Raw genomic sequence first — 21,732 nt, 5'->3', positions numbered from 1 at the left:
GCCTCTCTTTTCCAGGAACCTTGCCATGCCCACACTTACACCTTCCCCTCCCGGCCCTCTCACAGCTGCTACGGTGCACCCATGCTCTGCACTTGCCTCACCAGCTCTGGCTTTTCTCTAACCTGTTTTCTCTCTGCGTTCTCTCCAATGCCAGCTGATTGGGTCAGGCAAGTACATCCCGTCCTGAGAGCCCCAGGCCCCCCTTTGACCTCTGAACAGATCCCTCCTGTTCTGAGAGACCGCCCTTTCTAAGGCTGCCTGGGTGGGTGTCCTGTGACTTGACAGTGGCTCCCGCAGCCCCAAAGCCCGCCCCCTTCATCTGTGACTTAGTCTGTTGTAGTGGTGAGCTGGCACATCAAGCTGTGACCATTGCTGAAAACTTGTGCCCCCTCTGTGGTATGTCCCTGCCCTGTTCTATAAATAGCTATAAATACACACACACACACACACACACACACACACACGTGGCCGACTGCCTCACCTCTAGCACTGGGAATCAGTCCTCGTACTGTCCTTGTGGAGTCTTGCGGCCCAGCAAGAGGAAGCTGTCTCCTGACATTCCCCCTCCAAAGTGCACCACCTCCAGGGAGCCTCCCTGACATGCCCGGCCTGTGGACAACCAGCCCCCGCCATCCTTCCCGCCCTTCTGGGCCAGCATGGGGGTGCTGTGCAGGCAGCTGTGTGGACTGACAGTCTCTTCCAGTCCTGCTGTCCCTCGGCTGAGACTCCAACCCATTTCTGGATGACAGAGAATGTGTCCTCTGCTGGCTGTGTTCTCTGTGGAGCTCAGGGGAGGGAAAAGTCCAAGCCATTTTTAGGGTGCTTTTGGGAGTGGTGAAAAGGTCACACCCTTTCCAAGGGACACTTTTCCTAGAAAGTCCCTGGAGCTTAGCGGGTTCTTATCCTGTGAAGCCGGATCTGGCCACTAGGGGGCAGGGCCGTGAACTCAACCTGGAGGGAGCCTGCGGGGCAGCCTGCACTCTGGAGGGACAGACAGGCCACCCGGTGCAGACAGGAGAGGGAGGCAGGGGGACGGAATGGAAGACACCTGGGGTGGGTGAAAGTCAGTGCCCTCGGGTGCTGGTGTTGTCTTCCCGGCCACAGCTAGATCAGTCTTCTGAACCTGTTGGCTGTCAGGGCTGCATTGTGCCCATTAGGCACCATGGCAGTCCCTGTGAAATCCACCAGGTGTCACCAGGCAGCATCCAGGCAACAGGCCTGGAAGATTCCCAACAGCCCAACTGGACATGCTCAGACACTCTGGGGCTCGTCTTTCAATGGGACAAACTGCAGGACCCACTGAGGGAAATGGGAACATACCAGGCTGAGCAGTATAGCTAAATCCATTTATTCCCAAATAAAAAGCAAAGAAAACAGGAGTCCCATCACCGGGGAGCCATGACTCCATCCCCACCTCCTTCCTCGCTCCTATGCTAGCAATAAATAAGTTTCCCAGCTGCAAATAACTATCAGAACCTCTTCCTCATATGCCAGTTGCAACCTCCGCTAGGTACGATACATACAGAATGTTACACAGATACAGTATGTACATGGGGGAAGGGCGGGTCACCCCCAGCAGCCTGTGCCCTCGCCTGGTCTACAGTTAGCTCCACTGTCCCGCCTCAGATGCCTCTCTGAGTAAGAAGATGGGAGCGCCCCCGAGAGAAAAGTTGCCTTGGTGAGAGTAAGGCGGCCATCGCACCTCCTGCAAACAAACCAAATCTATCAACCTCTGGCTCTTAAATAACAAACATCATCATCCAGAAATGTAAGGACTCAGCCTTGGTCAAGGTGGTAAAGGGTCTGTTTTTCTCCCTCCATTAGTCAGGGGTCTTGTCTTGCTACCTAATGGTAAAAAGGTGACTGGGAAGGGGTTGTAGGGACATGGTGGGGGTGAAGACTCCAGACCCACTTCTCCAGGCTTATGCTGACAGGGGCCTGCTTTTATTTATTTTTATTCCATGACTTTTTCCCGTAACTTCTTTCTCATAACTTTTTAAAAAAACCTTTCATGGAATTTTTTTTTTAACTTTTTTTGGACTTGTTGCCACAAGTTTTCCACCATATTATTTATCCCATAACTTTTCCCTCCCACAACTTTTAATTCCTGTAACTTTTTAAGTTTATGTTCTTTTAATAAACACACTTACATAGTTACAATTTTGTGAGAATAAAAACCAATTATCTCATGACAAGGGTGCCCAACATTTGCACAGTCTCAATACCTTTAATACTATAGTTTTCAAGACACACAAAAATTTAAGGCAAAAACAGCACCTTGCAACAATTTCCTAATTTATTACATTATAGTAGCATCACAGAGGTCAATAATGCCACTTTAGACAAAAGTCAGTATTTCCATTATACATTCTGTTTACAAAAAATCATAAGTTGGTAAAATTATTTGCCAAGAAAACTTGGCAAATAAAGCTTTGGACTGGAATTGGCATTTCTCTCTCTACTTTTCCTTCCCCTAGATTCTTTGTTTTACACTACAGTGTTCCTATTTTAAAATGTTTTAACTTATTTCAAGATATTATTATAGCAGTTATGTTTTTGAATAGTTATTTGAAAGTGACTGTAAGATAAAGTTTTAGAGAAAGTATTATGGATAGGGCTGATTTACATTTTCATGTTTTATAAAACTCAGCTTTGGTTTTAGAACTGATTTTTTTCATTTCAGAGAGACGTATCAGGTTTAATCAAATACTTTAAAAATAATTATATATTGCAGTCTTTAAATTGATATTTTGATTCTTCACTTCCTACAGAAATTCACATTTATTCAGTTTGAACTCACATTTTAAAATTCTGTTTCTGCTGAACTCTAACCTTCTAATGTTGCCTTCTAAGCAAATTGAAAGCTGCCTTATACTGAATGAGGAAGAGAACAAATACTTGGCTGAATGAGGTATTGCAAACGACTGCATGCACTTTGAAGAAAGACTTAAGTTATTGTCACAGGATTTCCATTCTTTTTAGCTTTTTCTTAAACATATGACAAAATTCCTACACAAAGAGTGGTATTTCAGGTAATATAGCACATTTATTTTTCAGACTGACATTCAGCTTAAATATGCCAGTATGTGATTTAATCCAGAGGTCCCTGATGAACACATTATTGCCAGATAGGTTACAGATGCTAAACACTATCTGAAGGTCATTCCTAGTCATTTATATGTGTTAGCTAAAAGTGAAGTGAAAGCTCTAGTTTCTCCACATGCTCTTTCATGTCCACCTTCTCCTCCATAAAGTCGCCCTGAAGCCAAAATAATGTGGTCACATCTCAGGAACCACCTGCCTTGCCCCACCCACACTGTTCATGGCCCCTTGCAGGGCTCGGTGGGTCTCCCCACACACAGACTCACCCCCAGTCCCTGGGGTCCTCTGGGATGAAGCCACCGGGTGAGCCAGGGGCTGGCAGCACACCCTTTGGTATTCCTGGGCATTGGCCCCAGCGTCGTTCAAAAATGCCACCTGAAGGCAAGAGGTGACTATTCTTGTAGGGACATACACAGAACAACTGGGGCAGGGAGGTGGAGCGCAGCCCCTTCCCTTGAGGCTCAGGGTGTGCACCTGTTGGTCACAGGTGAAATGGCGTTTGACCACTGGCTCCCGGAAGGAGTGAAAGTCCACAGAAATCAGAAGGCAGGGAAACCAAGAACATAAGGGGATCTGGGAGGGACCGCCGGGGAAGGTGACAAAGTAGGGGCAGGGAAAGTCAGGCTCACCTGACCTCCTGGCTCTCCCAGTCCTCTGGGATGTTCTGCATGGGCTGAGGTGCCTCCTCCTCCTCACTGCCCAGATGTCCTCCTCCATCTCTTCTAGGGAGTGGCCAGAAGGGTCCTCAGACAACCCAACAAGGGAAGTACTGGGGGCCCACCTCTGCCCCCACCCTCACTGTGTAGCCCTGAATCAGCCCATTCCCAGAGGGGAATGAGCTGTTCTGTATTATTACTTTTAAGAACCAAGATCTTGCTATACTGCCCAGGCACAGTCCCACTACCGATTGGTGCGGGAGTCCTGACCTGCTCCCTTTCTGACCTGGGCCAGTTCTCCCATCCTTAGGCAACCTGATGGCCTCCTGCTCCCAGGAGGTCACCATATTGATACCGAACTTAGCGCGGACACCCGGTCGGCATAATGACCAGCTGTCTTAAACGTCTCTTCCAACTCCTCAATCCTATGCTGCTAACAGTTCCCCTTTCCTCCTGGGGCTCTCGCCTCTTCCTTCGAGTGGTCTCCCGTACCTTCCCCAGGGAGAACCATGACGCTCAACCTGGCTTTAACTGCTGTTTCTGCTGGCTGGTAGCTTCCAGGTGCTCCTAAGAGGCCAGGAAAGAGGGTGAGAAGGCACGGAGGTTGCCAGGTTGTCCTTCTCGGGGCCCTGTCCTCAGCAACTCCCTCCCCAGGGTCTCCTGCAACTTTTGGTGGGCCATCTTAGCTACCACTTTGCCTTGAGCTTCCTGCTGCTGCAGCTGGTGCATGAGCTGGGTCTGCAGCAGTAACTGCCTGTGCAGCACCTCCTTCTCAGAGGTCAGCTGCTGCTAAGCGACCACATACTGCTGCAGGTGACACAGGTACTGGTCTCCCTGCTGCTGCAGACTCTGAGCCTCTTGGCTCTTCAGCTCCACCTGCAGGAAGACCCTGGGCATGAGGGCATTTACTAGCTGGCTTCTGGATTCCTGGCCCATTAATAGGGTAGCAAGGGCACTGTGGTGCTCTGTGGCCTACCCAGGCCCCTGGTCCCTTGCTTCAGGCCTAAGAGACTGCCTCCTTTGCCTGGAACCCAGTGCATCCTTCCCCAGCCTCAAATCTCACATGCTTTTCCCTATCATTTAAACTGTAGGCCACAGACTGGTGGAAAACGGGGAGCCAACCACCATCTGCTAAGTGTACTACATGCCTACTCTTTCCGTGTGTTATCTCATGTAATCCTCAGCACCTCTGCAAAGAAAATACTAACTTCCTTTTGAAGTTAAAGAAACAGAGACTTAGAAATGCAAAGTAGTTGAATGATAACCAGTAGAACTGAGTCCAGAAACCAGTTTGAATCTAAGGAACTTTTTGGTTTTTGTGTTTTGTTTTGTTTTGAGACAGTGTCACTCTGTGTCCCGGGCTGGAGTCCAGTGGTGTGATCTCAGCTCACTGCAACCTCTACCTCCCAGGCTCAAATGATTCTCGTGTCTCAGCCTCCTGAGTAGCTGGGATGACAAGCATGCACCACCAAGCCTAGGTAATTATTTTTTTTTTGAAATTTTAGTAGAGATGAGGTTTTGCCATGTCAGCCAGGCTGGTCTCAAACTCCTGACCTCAAGTGATTCTCCTGCCTCAGCCTCCCAAAGTGGTGGGACTACAGGCGTCAGCCACCACACCCAACATAAGGAGCCTCTTATACCACTGTCTCTTCCACTGTGACTGGGGGCTCCATGGCTCTAGCTGGGATGATGATATCCAGACCTGGGGGGAGCCCAGGGCTCCCCACCTCTAAAACTCAGAGGGGAAGATGCAAGAAACAGTAATAGGACTGCCCCAGGGTCACCTGCTCGCAGGCTGCAGCTGCCTCTGGCCTGGCACCTCCCTTCCCCAGAGGCTGGTGCCCGCCTCCCAGCCCTTCTTGGATGGGTCAGAGGTTACCGTGTCTTTCGGCTCGCCCAGCGTCTTCAACTCCTTTACTTGCGGCTCCAACTGCAGTGCGCTCTTGTTCTCATTGTTCTGGACAGAGAGAAGCAATCATTGGCCACCCACTATAGCTGGAGACCCCAGAACTTGGTGTCTGCCTCCCATAGCACCGGGAAGGGTGGAGGCAGGTAAGAAAAATCATCCCCTCTCTCCCACAGCCATCAGAGCAGGGCTCTGGCTCACAGGTGACTTTAGAAGTACCATTTCATGTGAGGGCTACAATGCCCCATTTTACAGGTGGGGAAACAAAGGCCTGGAGGGCTAGGGAAGAGGGCAGACTCCCCAGGTGGGGGAACCCACCAGCTCCTCGAAGCTGCTGTGTGGCTCCGCCTGCTGCTCGTAGAGGGCTTCCCACCCCAGCTCCAGCATCCTCTCCAGCTCCCGCAGCCTCTCCAGCTCCCGCAGTGTCTCCTGCTCCCACAGCCTCTGATCTTCCTCCCGCAGCCTCTCCTGTTCCAGCATCTCCTCCACTTGGTCCAGCAGCTGCTCCTCCTCCAGCAGCCTCTTCTGCTCCTCCTGTCGCCTCTCCCGTTCCAAAAGCTTCTCCACCTGCTCCAGCAGCCTCTCCTGCTCCCGCAGTCTCTCATCCTGCTCCCACAACCTCTCCTTTTCCAACAGTTCCTCCACCTGCTCCAGCAGCCTCCCATGGTCCAGCAGCCTCTCCTGTTCCAATAGCTTCTCCACCTGCTCCAACAGCCTCTTCTGCTCTGGAAGCCTCTCCTCCTCCCGCAGCCTCTCCTCTTCCAGCAGCTTCTCTACCTGGTTCAGCAGCCTCTCATGCTCTAGCAGCTTCTCCTCCTCCTCCTCCCGTCTCTCCTGTTCCAACAGCTTTTTCACCTCCTCCAGCAGCCTCTCCTGCTCTGGCAGCCACTCCTGCTCCCATAGCCTCTCATCCTGCTCATGTATCCTCTTCTCCTGCTCATGTATCCTCTCCTCCTGCTCACGTATCCTCTCCTCCTGCCCAGATAGCCTCTCCTCCTGCTCATGTAGCTTCTCCTCCTGCTCACGTATCCTCTCCTCCTGCTCACGTATCCGCTCCTCCTGCCCAGATAGCCTCTCCTCCTGGTCATGTAGCCTCTCCTCCTGCTCACGTATCCTCTCCTCCTGTCTCCTGTTCAGGAGATTCAACATCCGATTGTTTTCCACCTCGGCCTGGAGCTGTCTTCCCAGACTCTCCAGCTCCTTCCTTAGGTGTTTGGTCTCATCTTGTAGCTGCTCCACCTCAGAGGGCCCTGCTGGGGGATCTGGGGCCCGGGGTTCAGCTGAGAAAGGAAGCAGACAATAAGGTTCTCTGGATTCTCAAAAAAAAAAAAAAAAAAAAAAAAAAAATCCTCCCATTGGTGCAGAGCTCCTCCTCTCAGGCTTCCCAAACTTGGCCTCACTGCTAAGGATTCCTCGCACCCAGGTGGTAGCCAATCTTCCAAGCCACTTTCAATGGAGAGCACTGTGGGTGGCTGACAACGGGCACTCCTCCCTCTTTGCTGATGGGGACACCAAGGCTGAAGCAGATGACAAGGCTTGCAGTCTCCTGGCACAGACCTCTCTCCCTCTGCCTCAAAGCCCTTCCATCCACCCACCTCCCTGGGGCATTCTAAGCCACCCCGACAGCCCTCTGATGCTGGTCCTGCTCCCAGGTCTCGCCAGCCCCATCTTACCCCTGTGGTTTTTGAGTTTGAACAAGCTCCTCCCAAGCTTCTGTACCCGATGTATCTCACGCTTCTTCTGCTCCTTCAATATGTGAACCTGCCCAAAGCACAGGGTGAAAGGGCCCTGGTGATAGGGGCTGAACCTCTAGAGACAGAGTTTGAGAAAGGCCCCCCCGTCCTGCCAGCTTGTGATTTAGAAAGGTGCGTTCATTCAACAAACATCTACTGAGCACCTACAGGCCAGGTATGGTTCTTCACAGCAGAGATAGAAGACAGAAAAGAACAGACAGGAGCCCTTGGCCCTGAGGTTTCCATTCTAGGGGCCTTTAAATCTTGGACTCTCAGAGCTAACAGAGACCTTGATACTCTACCTCCTCCAGCAACACGAGCTCAAGGAGGAGAGAAGGCTTGTCCAGACTCAAAAAGCAAATTAGGGACTGAGTCAGGGCAGAAATACAGGCCCCTGACAAACAGGCTAGTGCTTCCCTGAGAGGGAAGAACCCCAGGGCGTGTGTGGCAAGGACTCGAGCAGGGGTGTCTGCAGAAGAGAGAGTCAGCAAAGAGGGCAGTGCAGAAGAGCCATGCTGCACGTTCTGTGCTCTGGGGTCCATCCAGGTGAGGCCCTCGTGCCCCAGCTCCCCATTTTCCCATGGCACCAGGGGCCCCAGCCCCTTTCCTCAGGGCCCCAAGGGGAAACGAGTCCAGGATTGGCAGCGTGGAATCAGAGGACCCCACTAGACTCTTCCCAGTGAATGGATGTTTCCACTGAGTTGACTGATTATTGTGGAACTTTGAGTCCGGGGCTCCTGCTAGTTCTTGGTACTGGCTCTGAGGTGCATGCAGAGAGGAGGAGTTGGAGGAGGATTGCGGGGAGGGGTAGAGAGAACATTCATTAGGGCTGGGGAGGGGTGTGTGTGGGCTGTCTCAGCTGGCAGAGGGGCAACCAGCCCCTGCTGTGGGAGGAGGTTGCAGGGTCACTGAACCTCGGCCCAGGGCCTCTTACCTCTAGATCTTTCAGGGTAGAAGATGACACAGGGCCCTCGCCGTAGACACCTGTTGCTGACTACAAGAGATGAGAGTGCACATGGAGATGTTCTGTCCCCCTCAGTGTCTAAGCCCTCTGACTTCCTTTCTTCCCCATCAACTGACAAAAGTTTCTTTTCTGCCTATCTTGCACCCTTTGTCCCATAACTCCTTTGTGCCAACGTCTCTCATGGTTTTTATCTCCCCACGATCCCACCCTGGGGTCCTTTCAGTAACTCCTAAAGGGACAGCCTGATGGCAAGTGGCTCTTCTCATTGGCCTGGCTTCCCCTTGAGACTGGGGATGAGGAAAATCAAACAGCAATGACCATTTCCTCAGTGTCCTGGGTGTTTACAGCAGGCCATGTACTAAGGATTCACATAAAAGCGATAACAAATCTCATTACAACTTCACAAATGGAAGTCAAAAAATACCACCTCTATTATACAGATGTGAAAAGAGAGGCCTGAAGACCTCAAGCAACTTGCCCTAAATCATATCCTAATTAATCTCTAATCAATCATTAGCAGATGGAGAGGCAGGATTCAAACCCAGAATTCTTAACCAGTACCCAACAGTCCATCCACATCTTAACAATTATCCTCTACTGCCCCTTGGGCCCCCTGTCCCCAGGAGCCTGGTCAGCCAAGACTCACATCCGCAGGTGAGCGGTGACCACCAGAAGCGGCTGTGTCAGGGCTACCGCCATTGATTTTCTTTTTCCTGTTAGTTCCTGCTGGAACGCCAGGGCTCTTCCTCTGCCAATATTCTTTTAACTGTGGGAAAGAAGAGCAGTGACACTCATGAGAACTATCAGCCCCTACAGCCACACCCTCCTTCACAGTTTTGACAAAATACTCTTATACACCATCTGATTTAATGCCACCACCAACTGTACATGGTATTGTCACAATCATTTAGTGACTGAGAGGGATTGATATCATGGTTAGAAAAAAAAAGGAAAAGGCAATACTGGAACTTAAGCTCAGTCTTCTGACTCCTAGGTCTGGGGTTTTGCCATGAATCAACAGCTGCCAGGGACCAAAATCAGGGGCAGAGTTAGAACAGTAAACATGAAGCAGGCAGGAACTGCATGGTTTAGAGTCATACATCCTCACATGTCTGTTAGTGTGAAGAAGTGCACCAGTACCTCTCACACTTGCATATCAATGTGTCCTCATGGCAGAAGGCAGCTTTTTTTTTTAAATCTGGGAATTTTTCAGAAAGAGGACAACCGAAGCCTGATTTCAGAGAGAAGTCTGGTATATACTTTGAAACCTATGTGACTGTCATCCCTAAGTACATTAATGTTTGATCTGAAGAGAATCAAGGGAAAATGATGCTTCAGAAAGATGTCCCACATTCATCCTGTGGCACTCAAAGTACCCCAGAGATGATATGAGGAACATTCAAGCTATGTGGTTCATTCAGCTTCCCAAGATCTACTCCACTGAAGATGAGCAAATCTCACTTCAGAGACCACTGACTGAAGGGCTGTCTGGTCCCAGAACTGTGGAGAACTCAGAAAAGAATGTTAAGGTCTCTCTGCAAAGTAGAAGCCTGGGAGAAAACCAAACCAAACCTGTTCTCCCATGGCCACCCAGAGATACTGTCAACGTTTTGAGCACACAGGGGAAGTGCAGGCTTTTCCCACTGTCAATGTCTATGTGAAGCGAGTAAGGCGGCCTGAAACCTCTTGTTCCTGGGTCCCATAGTCCCCATTCCCCTTCCAACTGGAAATTTGTGCTGTGACCAGAGGAACAGGAAACGGGGTGAGAAAACTTAGGGAATTGGGTTGTAAGATGAAAGGCTGGTCTTGCAGCAGTAATGACAGTTCCTAGGGGGACTGTGACATCACCACATTCCATTCCTCCCAGGGGAGGGGATCACATCAGCGTGATGCCCAAGTCACCAATTCCACGATGGGGGAGGGAAACACAGGGTTCAGACCCAGGTCCTTGGAGACACCAGCCGAAGGAGCCCAGGGAGGTCGAGCTTGGGGCAGCAGGAGGGGAGGGCAGAGTCTGCAGTAGGGAGCCCCGGGAGTCACCAGCCTAAAGTCACCCAGGGACGACTGATGAGGGTGTTGCCTGGGGCTAGGGGATCCAGGTCTTGGGAGACGGAGGCCCAAAGAGCTCAGGGAGGTCGGGCTTGGGGCAGCAGTAGGTGAGGGCCGAGTATGGAGCGCGGAGCCCCAGAAGCTGCCAGCCGAAAGTCACCCTGGGGTAAAGATCGGCAAGGGAGGGACTGGGCTTCTTGCTGAAGGGGTGGGGCTGACTGACAAGAATTTGGTGGGGGAAGCCCAGAGTCGCTGGTGTTGGGGGCCCAGTCCGGTATGCCTCAGGAGTAGTTTGGACTCTGGCAATGGTCTTGTCGTCGGAGGGGATCTGTGAATGGGTTGGGGGCTATGACCTGGTGCGTTTTACCTTTTTCTTGGCTGCGGTGAATTTTCCCTGTCGTGTTTTTTCTGACATCATGGGGTGCGGAGGGAGGCGGGGTTGGGGGTCACATCAGTGAAATCCCAGTGAGCACGGCTGAATGCCTCCAGTCACCTACCAGGCCGCTGTGCAACTGAGCCAGAGGAGGCATAACCAGGGCCCCACTAGAACTCAGAATAGGGGCGTGGCCTTAATGCTCCAAGCCCATTGGTCAGTGAGAAAGATGAAAGGGAAAGGAGGTGTGGCCAGGCAGCAGCATGTCCAGAGGGACCTGTGGCATCACAAGGAAAGCTGCCCATGCAGCTGCTGTTCCTGCCCACTCAGAGAGAGAGGAGGGGCCGCCCACTCAGAGAGGGGAGGGGCTGGCTTTTGCTTTAAAAGCTTTCAAACTGTAAAAAAAACCTTAAAAAACTATACATGTGTATACTTTATATATATGTGTGTCTGTGTGTGTGTATGTTTTCCTCCAGAGCTGTCTTCATTATCCAGCTTCTATGCAAAGTCTATGATTTTGGCCTATATTTTTCATCTTCAAATAGAGTACAAGAATTACCAGTATCACCTTCACTGAGATACAGATCCTAGAAAAATGGAAAATGCTTGATGATTAATGAAGTAGACTATAGTACCAACATTCCAATAATACAAAATAATCACAATGATTTCTCTTTTTTGGAAGAACATTTCTCTTTTTGTCCTACATTATTAAGATTTTTTTGTTTTTTAAATCAGAAACCTGTCTGATATCTTTAAAAACACAAAGCTTTTGGGCCGGGTGCGGTGGCTCACAGCTGTAATGCCATCACTTTGGGAGGCCGAGGTGGGTGGATCGTCTGAGGTCAGGAGTTCAAGACCAACCTGGCCAACATGACGAAACCCTGTCTTTACTAAAAATACAAAAACTAGCCAGGTGTGGTGGTGGGTGCCTGTAATCCCAGCTATTTGGGAGACTGAGGCAGGAGAATTACTTGAACCCAGGAGACGGAGGTTGCAGTGAGCCAAGCTCATGCCACTGCACTTCAGCCTGGGTGACAGAGCAAGACTCCATCTCAAAAGATGTAAAATAAAATAAAATAAAATAAATTAGAAAATAAGGAAGAACACAGAGCTTTCAATTTAATAAGCACTTAAAGCTCTCTACTGGTTTAAGAGAAATACAAGTCCCATTATTCTAGAATCACCTGGCCTGTCTAAGCCTTGCAAATGAAACTGAATTTCTCACTTGACACTGTGCTTTGCAATCATGAAAACCAATAATTATGTTACCTCACTGTGTACTGCTTATTAGCTGAATTCCACACTAGGCTGGGATCATGGGTTGAATCTTTCATGATTTTCTCCATAACATGTGTGCTTCTTATCCCAGAGCAAATTAAACTTTTTTTCTAGAGTTCTACGATTTACAGTTAATAGACAAGAGTGGTTCTCAAAATGTAGTCTATGGACTAGCGGCACCAGCAGCACGTGAGATCTTTTCATAAGTGCAAATCCTCAGGCCCCATCCTGGACCTGGTGAATCAGAAACTCTGGAGTAGGGTTCAGCAACCTGTGCTGCAGTAGTCCCTCCAGGTGTTCAAGAACCTCTGGCATACGGCAGGTAGAGAAATATGTTTCCTTCTGTAGGTCCAAAGCCAGATATAACATACGTTCTGCCTTGTTATGCAACAATGACATGCAATGAAAAGACATAAATCTCCTTCCTACTCCCACCCTGTATCCAATGTCTTTTATTTTTGTGAGTTCAATAAGAAAGCAAGTGGCAATCAGAGACTTAGTCTAAAACATATATTTATAAGTGTCAGTTCTCATCCATGCTGATCTCATACAAAACCATTGACATCCTTTTACATCTCAAGTTTTAAAAAAGTATCTCCACAATGTGAGACTCAGGCACACTAGCAGTTCTATAATAAAACACCAAGTAGATCGGTATGTCCAACCTTACTAGAGAAGAAAAGTGGAATCATTGGCTATATTTTCAAATTGCATTCAACAGGAAATTTAAGTGTTGAAGTTTTTTTCGCCTTCATATTTCCAAGTTATTAGAATTAAACCACAATACACCATTCTTTCAAAGCCTCTAGCCAGGCTAAGTTTTACTGTATTATTTCTTGCTTTCAATGGATATAAAGCAGATTCCTGGTAGGCACACTTTGTATACCTGCAAAGATGCAGAACCAAAAAGTTCCAGTCCAGGAGTTCAAGGCTGCAGTAGCTATGATTATGGCACTACACTCCAGCCTGGGTGACGGAATGAAACTTAGATCATTATATTTTCTCCTGCTCCTGTTTACACTAAAATCACTCAGTTAAAAGGCTTTCAAATTTGGCAGGATAAAAATTAAGTGAAATGTGACTTTGGAGGTTGGCTAGTGAAAGAAAGAAAAGAGAGAAAGAAGGAAAGAAGGAAGGAAGGAGGGAGGGAGGGAACAAAGAAAGAGAAAGAAAGGAAAGGAAGAAAGAGAGAGGTAAAGAGAGAAAGAGGGAAAGAAAGAAAGAAAAAGAAAGAAAGGAACATAGAAGGGGAGAGAGGAAGAGAGAGTGAAAAAGAGAGGAAAAAAACAAAGTGAGAATGGCAAGGAAGGAAGGAAGCAAGGAAGAAGGAGAAGGAAAGAAAGAATGATGAAAGAGAAAGAAAGAAACGAGGAAAAAAGAAAGGAAAGCAAAGGAAAGGGAAGGGAAGGGAAAAGAAAAGAAGTAAGGAAAAGTGAAATGACAAATTACTTACTGGGAGAAAGTTTTTGTAACCTCATCGACATATAAAAGTTTTACATCCTTAGTCTATAAAGCAATCTTTAAAATTACTAAGAAAAACAAAACAAAATACAAAACAAAAAAACCAAATGATTTTCAACCGAGAAAAGGCAATGGAGAAAGTGGCACTTCTCATGAGAATAAAAATGGCCAATGGTATATAAAAAGATTCAAAAGCACTAGAAATCAAAGAAATGTCATGAAAACAATGACATTTTCTATATAAAGGCAGGAAAGATGACACTTGGAAGGGGGAACCTGGAGCTCTGTCGTTGTTGGTGGGAGTATAACCTGAGTCACTTTTCCTGGAGGATAATTTGAAAATTTTGATTAAAAGCCCTAAAAATTATTTTCCTTCAGAAATTCTACTTCTACGAATTCAGTCCAAAAATGTTTGGTCAAGTCTATTAAAATGTATATATAGGAAAATTCACCTCTAGGGTGGCAATGATTAACTTAATATACATCCAGCTGTTAAAAATGATGATGCCAGGATATATTGACTGCCACAGAAATATGACCAAAATATAGTAAGTGACAAAAGTATTATGATTCTACCTTTAAAAAGGTTTATATGCATAAAAACTTATAAAAAGCAACAAACCAGAATGTTTGAGTGGCAAATTAAAGATTTTTCTTAATATTTGTCATTCAAATTATTACAAAAGGAATGACTTCCTATACAATCAGGGAGAATTGCTATTTTCATGTATCTGTATTTAAATCTCTTTTCTTTTTCTAAGTTTCTCTGCTGTATGTTTCCCATGTAGGTTCCCGTGGAGGTTAGAATCCCTGCCTCTTGAGGTAAATCAGCCCATTTTTGGGAAGTACGCTACATAACACTGCCCCATCTTCCTTTTAAGAGATCTGGAGACATTTTTATTTCAAATTGTTTTATTGGTCTCAGATTCTTTTAATATATGAAATTGAGGAAAAGACAAAGGAAAGGCTGACATCCTGGGGCTACTCTTCCAATTTTTGCTGCTATTGTTATGTATTAATATTCACGGTACTAAAAAGATGGGCAGCCCCTTAGATCCTTTGTTCTTATCTCATTCGCATTATCCTACTTCATTTCCTCATTCACTTATTTTTAAAAGGGTCATGTGTACAAATACATAGTTCACAAAATTTTTAAATATAACTATCTATGAATGTATGTGGCAAAATCTCATTCACAGTCTTATTCTCCTTCCACAGCCAAACACTTTTAATTGGTCTCTTATATATCATTTCAGAATTTATCTTTGCAAATACACATGTATATGCTTATTCTACTCTTCTCTCTCAACACAAAAAGTAGCATACCATTCATATGATGCCATTCCTTGTTCCTTTTATAACACCCACACTATATATGTGAGTTTTTCTACATGAGTACAGAGGTCTTTCTCATTCTTCTTTACAACTGCACAGTATTCACCGTTAGAATGTTCCACGGTTTACTTAACCAGTTCCCTGTTGGTGGACACTGAAGTCATCACTATCACACTATTAGTAAAAATAATGACAAGCAAAACCACCTATACACACTGAGTTCATTTCTGAATCTGCCTTTGATGAAACGTCTATTTGAATCACCACAAGGTCACAAGGCTGAAAAGTTAGCCCCCTTTTTAGTTTTCATTATGTACAGCAGGATGTAGCAAAAGACTCCCTTGGGCAAAGCAAATGTGCTCTTTGGGGATTTACTTCAAAACAATAAATGGATAAACAGAACACCAAGGAGAAATCTTTCTATTTAAGCATGCACATGTATGTATATAATACACTTATATGCATAGAAAGTATACAATAAATCCATCAAAGCGTTAAGCATTGTCTCAGTATGGTGGATCTATGGAGTGCTTTGTAGACAGCCCTCTTTGCCTATCAATTCTTTCTGGTTTCAAAAGAGTGAATATTTACTATTTTTGCAATATAAAATTTCAAAAAATGTTAACTCAAATTAAGCTGGATACATTCCTTCAGTCTGTCCTATATTTGTAATCCCAGTTACTCAGGAGACTGAGGCAGAAGAATTGCTTGAGCCTGGGAAGCAGAGGTTGTAGTGAGCTGAGATCACACCATTGCACTCCATCTTTGGCGACAGAGCGAGACTTCATCCTAAAAGAAAAAAAAAAAAAAAAAAAAAAAAAAAAATCAGCTTAAATACCTTCTCTGAGAAGTCTTTGTATCTTCGTATTCTTTCAGTAAGAGTTGAAAATTCCTCAACTCTTGAAACATTTGTGCCTCTATTACTATGTATCAGTCACTGAACTGAGTGCCTAGGATAGAAAGAAGAAACTGTAGACCCTTCCTTTATGGAGCTCATGATCTAGTATGGAAAACAACCATATGAAGAAATAACTACAATATAGGTCCTCAGAGCTCAAAACTTATCCTAAATACTGCTAAATTAATATTGTGTGAGGTTTTGAAAGTACTAGGGCCTGAGACAATACCACTGTTTGGATGACTTTCCATCCAAGTGAACATTGGGCCCTCATCATCAAAGGTGATATGTGTGTGCCTCTTCCTTGCAACCCATCAGGGCCTAACATATCATATCACCACTGTTGAAATTAGGAAACAGGCTCAGAAGTCCAAGAGCTTGACCCAAGCAACTCAGCTGTTAGGTAGCAGAACCGGGTTGGTATGATTCTTCTTCAATGTCCTGCCAGTTACATGGGCAAGTAGCCTCAAAATCAACAAAACACAAGTATGGATTGACATGCATCAATGGAGAGAGGCTGAAAAGGAAGAGTTTATACACAAGAATAGAAGAGATATGCTCTAGAAGAGAAATGTTCTAAAAGCGTGTCTTTGAATGTGAAGTATAAGGGGACACATCGGGTTTCACCTTGGTCAAGTGAATCTATAATTCCAACCTGGGCCTCACCCCGGAGCTCCAGTCTTAGTTATCTCTTTTTCTTACTCTAATATAAAATCCACAGGGCAGAACTTAATCTCTAGGTTGTTCACCACAAATTAAAGCACAGTCTGGTTTATAGTAAGTACTTAATAAATACATGAACTATCAAAGAAGCTAAAGAAACATTTCACACTCTTGGGGGAAGGGATTACCATGAAAGAGACCCTAGTAATCACTTACGAATACAGTTGACCCTCATTATTTGTGGATCTCACATTTGCAAATTTGCTTACTTGCTGAAATGTCTTTGTAATCCCCAAATTAATACCTGTGGAGCTTTCAAGGTGATTCGTGGATGTGCACATAGTAGTGAAAATTCTGTCACTCCTTGCACATGTCCCAAGCTAAGGTCAAATAAGGTGTCCCTCGGTCTTCTTGTTTCAGTTCTCACACAAATATGACCCGAGGACAGAGACAGTAGAGGGCCGTGTAGTGTGGTGCAAGAAGCTGTGCCTCTGGGGCCAATTGGACGGGGTCTGAATCTTAACTCTGGCACCTGTTAGTGGAGCGGCCTCAAGCAAATCACTTAACACTTCTGTACTCCCCTTATTCTCTTGGAAAGAAAAAAATTCAACCTATCAGGAGGAGTGGTTTTTTGGAATTAAGATTATAACCTATGTGAGATATGTACATATGTACATATTGACCCTGGAAACAAGGGCTTAGTGTTTGATTAATTCAGTGTTCCAGGCAACTTTATAGAATATTACTACTGCAAATAATAAGAATTGACTGTAATCATTTATAAAGAAAGAGCAGAGATGTAGACAAAACAATTACTTGGATGAGCTAGAGGCAGGCTTCAAGAAGCTTTTGAAGAAACAGAACTTCACCAGACACATAAGGTGTGGAAAAGGCTTGCAAGGAGAGAGAACGGTGCCTACAGAGAGAGGTCTAGATGCTGGAAGAAAACACGTAGGTTCAGGAAGTGGCACTTAGGAAGTCTAGAACAGTAGAAGATGAAGCCAGAACACGGTGCCACAGCGCTTCTCTGCACCCTGTATACACCCTGTACTGCAGAACCTCACTCTTTGCATTGAATTCTTGGTTTCTAGTTCTCTCTTCCATTAATCTCTAAGCCCCTCAACATCAAGGTCTCTAAGAGTAAATCCTAGGTACAGCCCTCTAAATTTACAAACAAGTTATTATTAAACACAGATACACCAAAAAAGACTGTACAAAAATAACGTTAGATTTCAACTGCAGTCATAGCAATTCACAACTTGTATAGATTTGCAATTTTTCCATGATATTTCTCTGATGACTGCTGTAACTCTGTTGTAAACTCTTTTCATTGTTTTAGACACACAGACATTTGTTAGAATTCTAACATTCTAAAAGAGCCAGAAAGATCTTGGTCTTTTAGTGTAAACGATTGATGGGTTGATTGACTGAGATGGGGTCTCATTATGTAGCCCAGGCTGGTCTGAATCTCCTAGGTTCAAGCAATCCTCCTAACTCAGCCTCCCAAGTGGCTGGAATTACAGGCACACACCAATACGCTGGGCTCTAGTGTGATGTATTAACGAGGTTTAAACATACGGTCCATTAGACAAGGCTGCCACCTCAGACTAAAGATTTCTTTTAATTCACTCTAATAGACTTATTTCTCTATATGCAAGATAGAATTTTACCCTAGTAAAACACAAGGAAGCATACTGATATACATATATGTTACAAACAGGATAAGGAAAGTAATATAATGGTCTCCACAAAAACTTGCAAAACCCTGGCCAAAACACAGTAAACAGGATGCTAAACTCACAGCTTACATTTCTCCACTGAGACCTAGGAAAAACAATTCCAGTTTTTGTGCAGTCACAAAACTAAGCACTGTGAGAATTTGTAAGATTTGGTAAACTTGCATATTCTCCCCACCCTGATACCCAAGTAGCCAAAGGAATCTACCAGTCTTACCCCACCAAAGAGGTTCAATCTCCAGCCTCCAAAATGAAACCCTCACTGTCCAATATCTGAATTTATATTTTCAAACATGTAAAAGCTTAATCAAAACTAAAAGCAGTGCATTAGCTTTTCCCCCATAAAATTCTTGGTATAATTTTGCTTAGGCATGACACACTTTGTACTATTATCTAAAAACATATGGATAGAACCAACATTACTAGAAACCAAACGAATATACTATGAAAGTGAAAAGGAAATAGGGAGTGTTGTTTTTAAACTGATTCAATGCTGTTATTCTCCACTGATAGATTGGGTGTGATCAAATCACATCGTGCTGTACAGCTAAGGATGTCCTATATTTTATGACAAAGTAAGGTAACAAATTATTTATTGAGGACCTGTTGGGTACACGGAGGCATGCTAGAAGCTGTAAAAGACTTGATTCTTGCCCTCAAGAAACTTTCAAGGTTGAACACAGCCTGATAGAAGGTAGTCAAAAAGCAAATACTTCAAGGACTATCCATCACAACTACCTTAGGTATTTACTTTACCCTTCTACAAGTCTCTGAGTATTTCCAGGCCCCCTTTACTAACTCCAATGGACTCTATGGCTCAACATTCTTTAGAGCCACAGGCTTTCATGGTCTTCACATTATTATTGAATCTACATTTCTCTGTATCTGCCTCATTTGCCAACTAAAACTCCACTTTGCATCCAACCACCACTTTGGCTTTGGAACCGCCACCTGATATTGACACTTCGTAGATGTAATATGTTTATACTTATATGCCTCTATCTACTGATGAGGATCCTACTCTTTTAGTATACATAGTGCCATTGACTTCTAATCAATTACTTTTGATAATTCCCAAAGTATTGGATAATATCTGATAATACTCCCAAAAGAAATAATGAGTGATGTTCTCTCAAATATATGTATAATCAAATGTGAAATGGAGGAGAAGATGGGGAGGATCTTAGACTCAGAGACTGTATTCAGACCTTTGTAGTGGCATTTGTTTGACGTAATTGTGCATTTATAAAATAAGTAAATTTGTCATCAGATCAGTCTGAAATTTATAGAGGCTTTTGTTGGTGAGAAATATATTTTATGTATAATCATTTACCCATGGGAATTCTTTTGATTATTGTTATCTGCTAAAGTCTTCAGTTCACAATATTTCCACTGTTAATAGTATATATCTCTTTGGAGCAGATCTGAAGAATTCGAGGACCATGTACTAACTGCGATTTGATGTTATTCTGGTAGGACAATTGATTGTCTTTGGGTTGCGGGGAGTTAGAATTTGAAGGCGGGTCTGAGTCTAGAGATCTTGCCACTGACTTTTGGGAAGTCTGTTGATTGTGCCTTTGGAAGCGCCTTTAAATGCCTTATGGAAGGCTGGGCACGATGGCCCATGACTGTAATCCCAGCACTGTGGGGGACCGAGGTGGCTGGATCATTTGAGGTCAAGAGTTCGAGACCAGCCTACAAGGTAAAACTTTGTCTCTCCTAAAAATACAAAAAATTAGCCAGGCGTGGTGGCACATACCCCTAGTCCCAGCTACTCAGGAGGCTGAGGCAGGAGAATCACCTGAACCTGGGAGTTGGAGGTTGCATGAGCCGAGATTGTGCCACTGCATTCCAGCCTGGGTAACAGAACAAGACTCCATCTCAAAAAAATAAATAAAATAAAATAAATAAATTAATTAATGGAGTACATGTTATGACTGTTCTGTACCTTTCCAACAGGGTAACAGTAATATCACCGAACATCCTTGGGGCATTGTTTCTGTAAGTTTGGGGCATTGTTTCTATAAGTTTGGGGCATTGTTTCTGTAAGTTTGGGGTTATTAACAGTTACCAGGTTAAAAATGTAATAAATACACGTAATAGAGGTAACAAATTAATAAATAAGTTTGGGAAACGCTTGGTAAATTCAACAGGACTTCTCAGAACAATGAATTTATACGACCATGATTGTGAGTTTTTTTTTTTTTTTTTTTTTTTTGTTGTTGTTTTTAAGGAGCATTCGCAAGACTCTGTAGTACACCAGTTTGCGAACTGTTGGTATAGGAATCAGGGTAATTAGGATTTGGCCTATTCCAGGTAGGGGTTGTCACTATGTTCAAGCAATTGTTCTTAGTCTTTGGTCTTTGCATGTATCAGCAAATTAACAAGCAAAAATATCAGAATTGGGCCTTGGCTCAGGCCTAACAAATCAGAATATCTGAAAAGTGTGGGTGTGGATAAGCTTCTGCGTGATTCCATGTACTCCAGAGACTGAAAACCACTCAATTACAATAGGCCTTCTCACCCCTTGCTAAATGAATTGTTAATCCTACTTGAGTATGCTTCTGTTTTGTTTTCTTGGGCCTGGTCCAGAGACTAGACTGTTGCTACAATTAAGTTCAATTTTATCATTCTTCCCACAGTATCTGTATCCCGATTTTCAGATTCCATTTCATCAGTGGGACAAATTTATAGGTCAATATAGGACCAGTTTTAAACATTAATGGAAAAGAGATTGTATTATATTGATATTGTCCTTCTAATCTGGCAGCCTTGAATTTAATTTAGAAAATGCCTCTATTTCTAATTTTACCTTGATTTTGATATATTTTACTATTACGGATCACATACATAATTTTCCTCTTTTTCTTGACTTCCTTGTCAACTAATATGTTTTTGAAAGCTTCTGGTTAACTTCTAATTGCAGGTAAGTGTTAGTTTCTGTTTGCTTAACAAGCTCATTGAGGTTTTATTTCTTTGAGACAGAGTCTCGCTCTGTTGCCCTGGCTGGAGTGGGATGGCGTGATCTCAGCTCACTGCCACTTCCACCTCCCTGGTTTAAGCAATTTCCATGCCTCAGCCTCCCCAGAAGCTGGGATTACAGGTGCCTGCCACCAAGCCCAGCTAATTTTTTTACATTTTTAGTAGAGATAGGGCTTCACCATGTTGCCCAAGCTGGTCTCAAACTCCTGACCTCAGATGATCCACCCAACTCAGCTTCCCAAAGTGCTGGGATTTTAGGCATGAGCCACCACACCTCGCCACTTCTCCCATTTTTTACAGGGTAGTTTTTTGAACTTCTAAGAGCTCTTTATAGTAAAGCCCTGCCATAATACTGTTAAAAACCTAAGATATAAAATGGGTAGTAACATGCTTCTCTTAACATTAATGAAAAAATGTTTTTTAATCAGTCCATATTTTTGCAAAAAGGACAAAAATAAAAGATTTAGAAACAAACTGTACATAGAAAGTACATATTTCCTGAAACTCCCAAGTGATTGTGAAGGAGTCACTTTCGAAACCTACTACCCGCCGCCCAAAACACAAGGAGAAAATAAGAATGTTATCCTCTTCCA

General features: G+C 44.7%; 1 protein-coding gene and 1 pseudogene across 4 annotated transcripts; one reads left to right on the top strand and one right to left on the bottom strand.

The window, feature by feature from the left end:
- The window catches only part of LOC105488279 (chondroitin sulfate proteoglycan 4-like), a 60,851-nt pseudogene extending 53,469 nt beyond the window's left edge, over positions 1 to 7,382 (top strand).
- LOC139364374 (golgin subfamily A member 6-like protein 4) lies at positions 3,027 to 10,913 on the bottom strand. Of its 4 annotated transcripts, none has more exons than XM_071100638.1 (10): positions 10,778 to 10,913; positions 9,008 to 9,127; positions 8,332 to 8,391; positions 7,338 to 7,425; positions 5,983 to 6,944; positions 5,638 to 5,715; positions 4,251 to 4,325; positions 3,732 to 3,824; positions 3,369 to 3,477; positions 3,027 to 3,259 (listed from the first exon to the last, which is right to left on the bottom strand). In XM_071100638.1, the coding sequence occupies exons 1-7, from the start codon at positions 10,826 to 10,828 to the stop codon at positions 4,275 to 4,277; spliced, it is 1,410 nt and encodes a 469-aa protein (XP_070956739.1). In that variant the 5' UTR covers positions 10,829 to 10,913; the 3' UTR covers positions 3,027 to 3,259; positions 3,369 to 3,477; positions 3,732 to 3,824; positions 4,251 to 4,274. The 4 variants fall into 4 exon arrangements, with proteins under 4 accessions (XP_070956739.1, XP_070956741.1, XP_070956742.1 ...); XM_071100640.1 differs by having other exon boundaries at positions 3,732 to 3,821; XM_071100641.1 differs by lacking the exon at positions 4,251 to 4,325.
- Positions 10,914 to 21,732: the final 10,819 nt, after the last annotated feature.

Source organism: Macaca nemestrina, chromosome 7 (assembly GCF_043159975.1).
Source record: "Macaca nemestrina isolate mMacNem1 chromosome 7, mMacNem.hap1, whole genome shotgun sequence".
Classification (NCBI taxonomy): domain Eukaryota; kingdom Metazoa; phylum Chordata; class Mammalia; order Primates; family Cercopithecidae; genus Macaca; species Macaca nemestrina.
The sequence above is the reverse complement of the archived record's forward strand: the minus strand, read 5'-3'. Positions and strand labels throughout refer to the sequence as shown.

What these genes read in the sequence shown, in the direction of transcription:
- LOC139364374 (XM_071100637.1), bottom strand. Translation starts at nt 10,828, where the DNA reads ATGATGTCAGAAAAAACACGACAGGGAAAATTCACCGCAGCCAAGAAA. An exon ending in TCACCGCAGCCAAGAAAAAG is followed by an intron (nt 9,128 to 10,777) that starts GTAAAACGCACC and finishes TCTTTCCCACAG; the next exon opens with TTAAAAGAATATTGGCAGAG. An exon ending in CTACCCTGAAAGATCTAGAG is followed by an intron (nt 7,426 to 8,331) that starts GTAAGAGGCCCT and finishes TGCTTTGGGCAG; the next exon opens with GTTCACATATTGAAGGAGCA.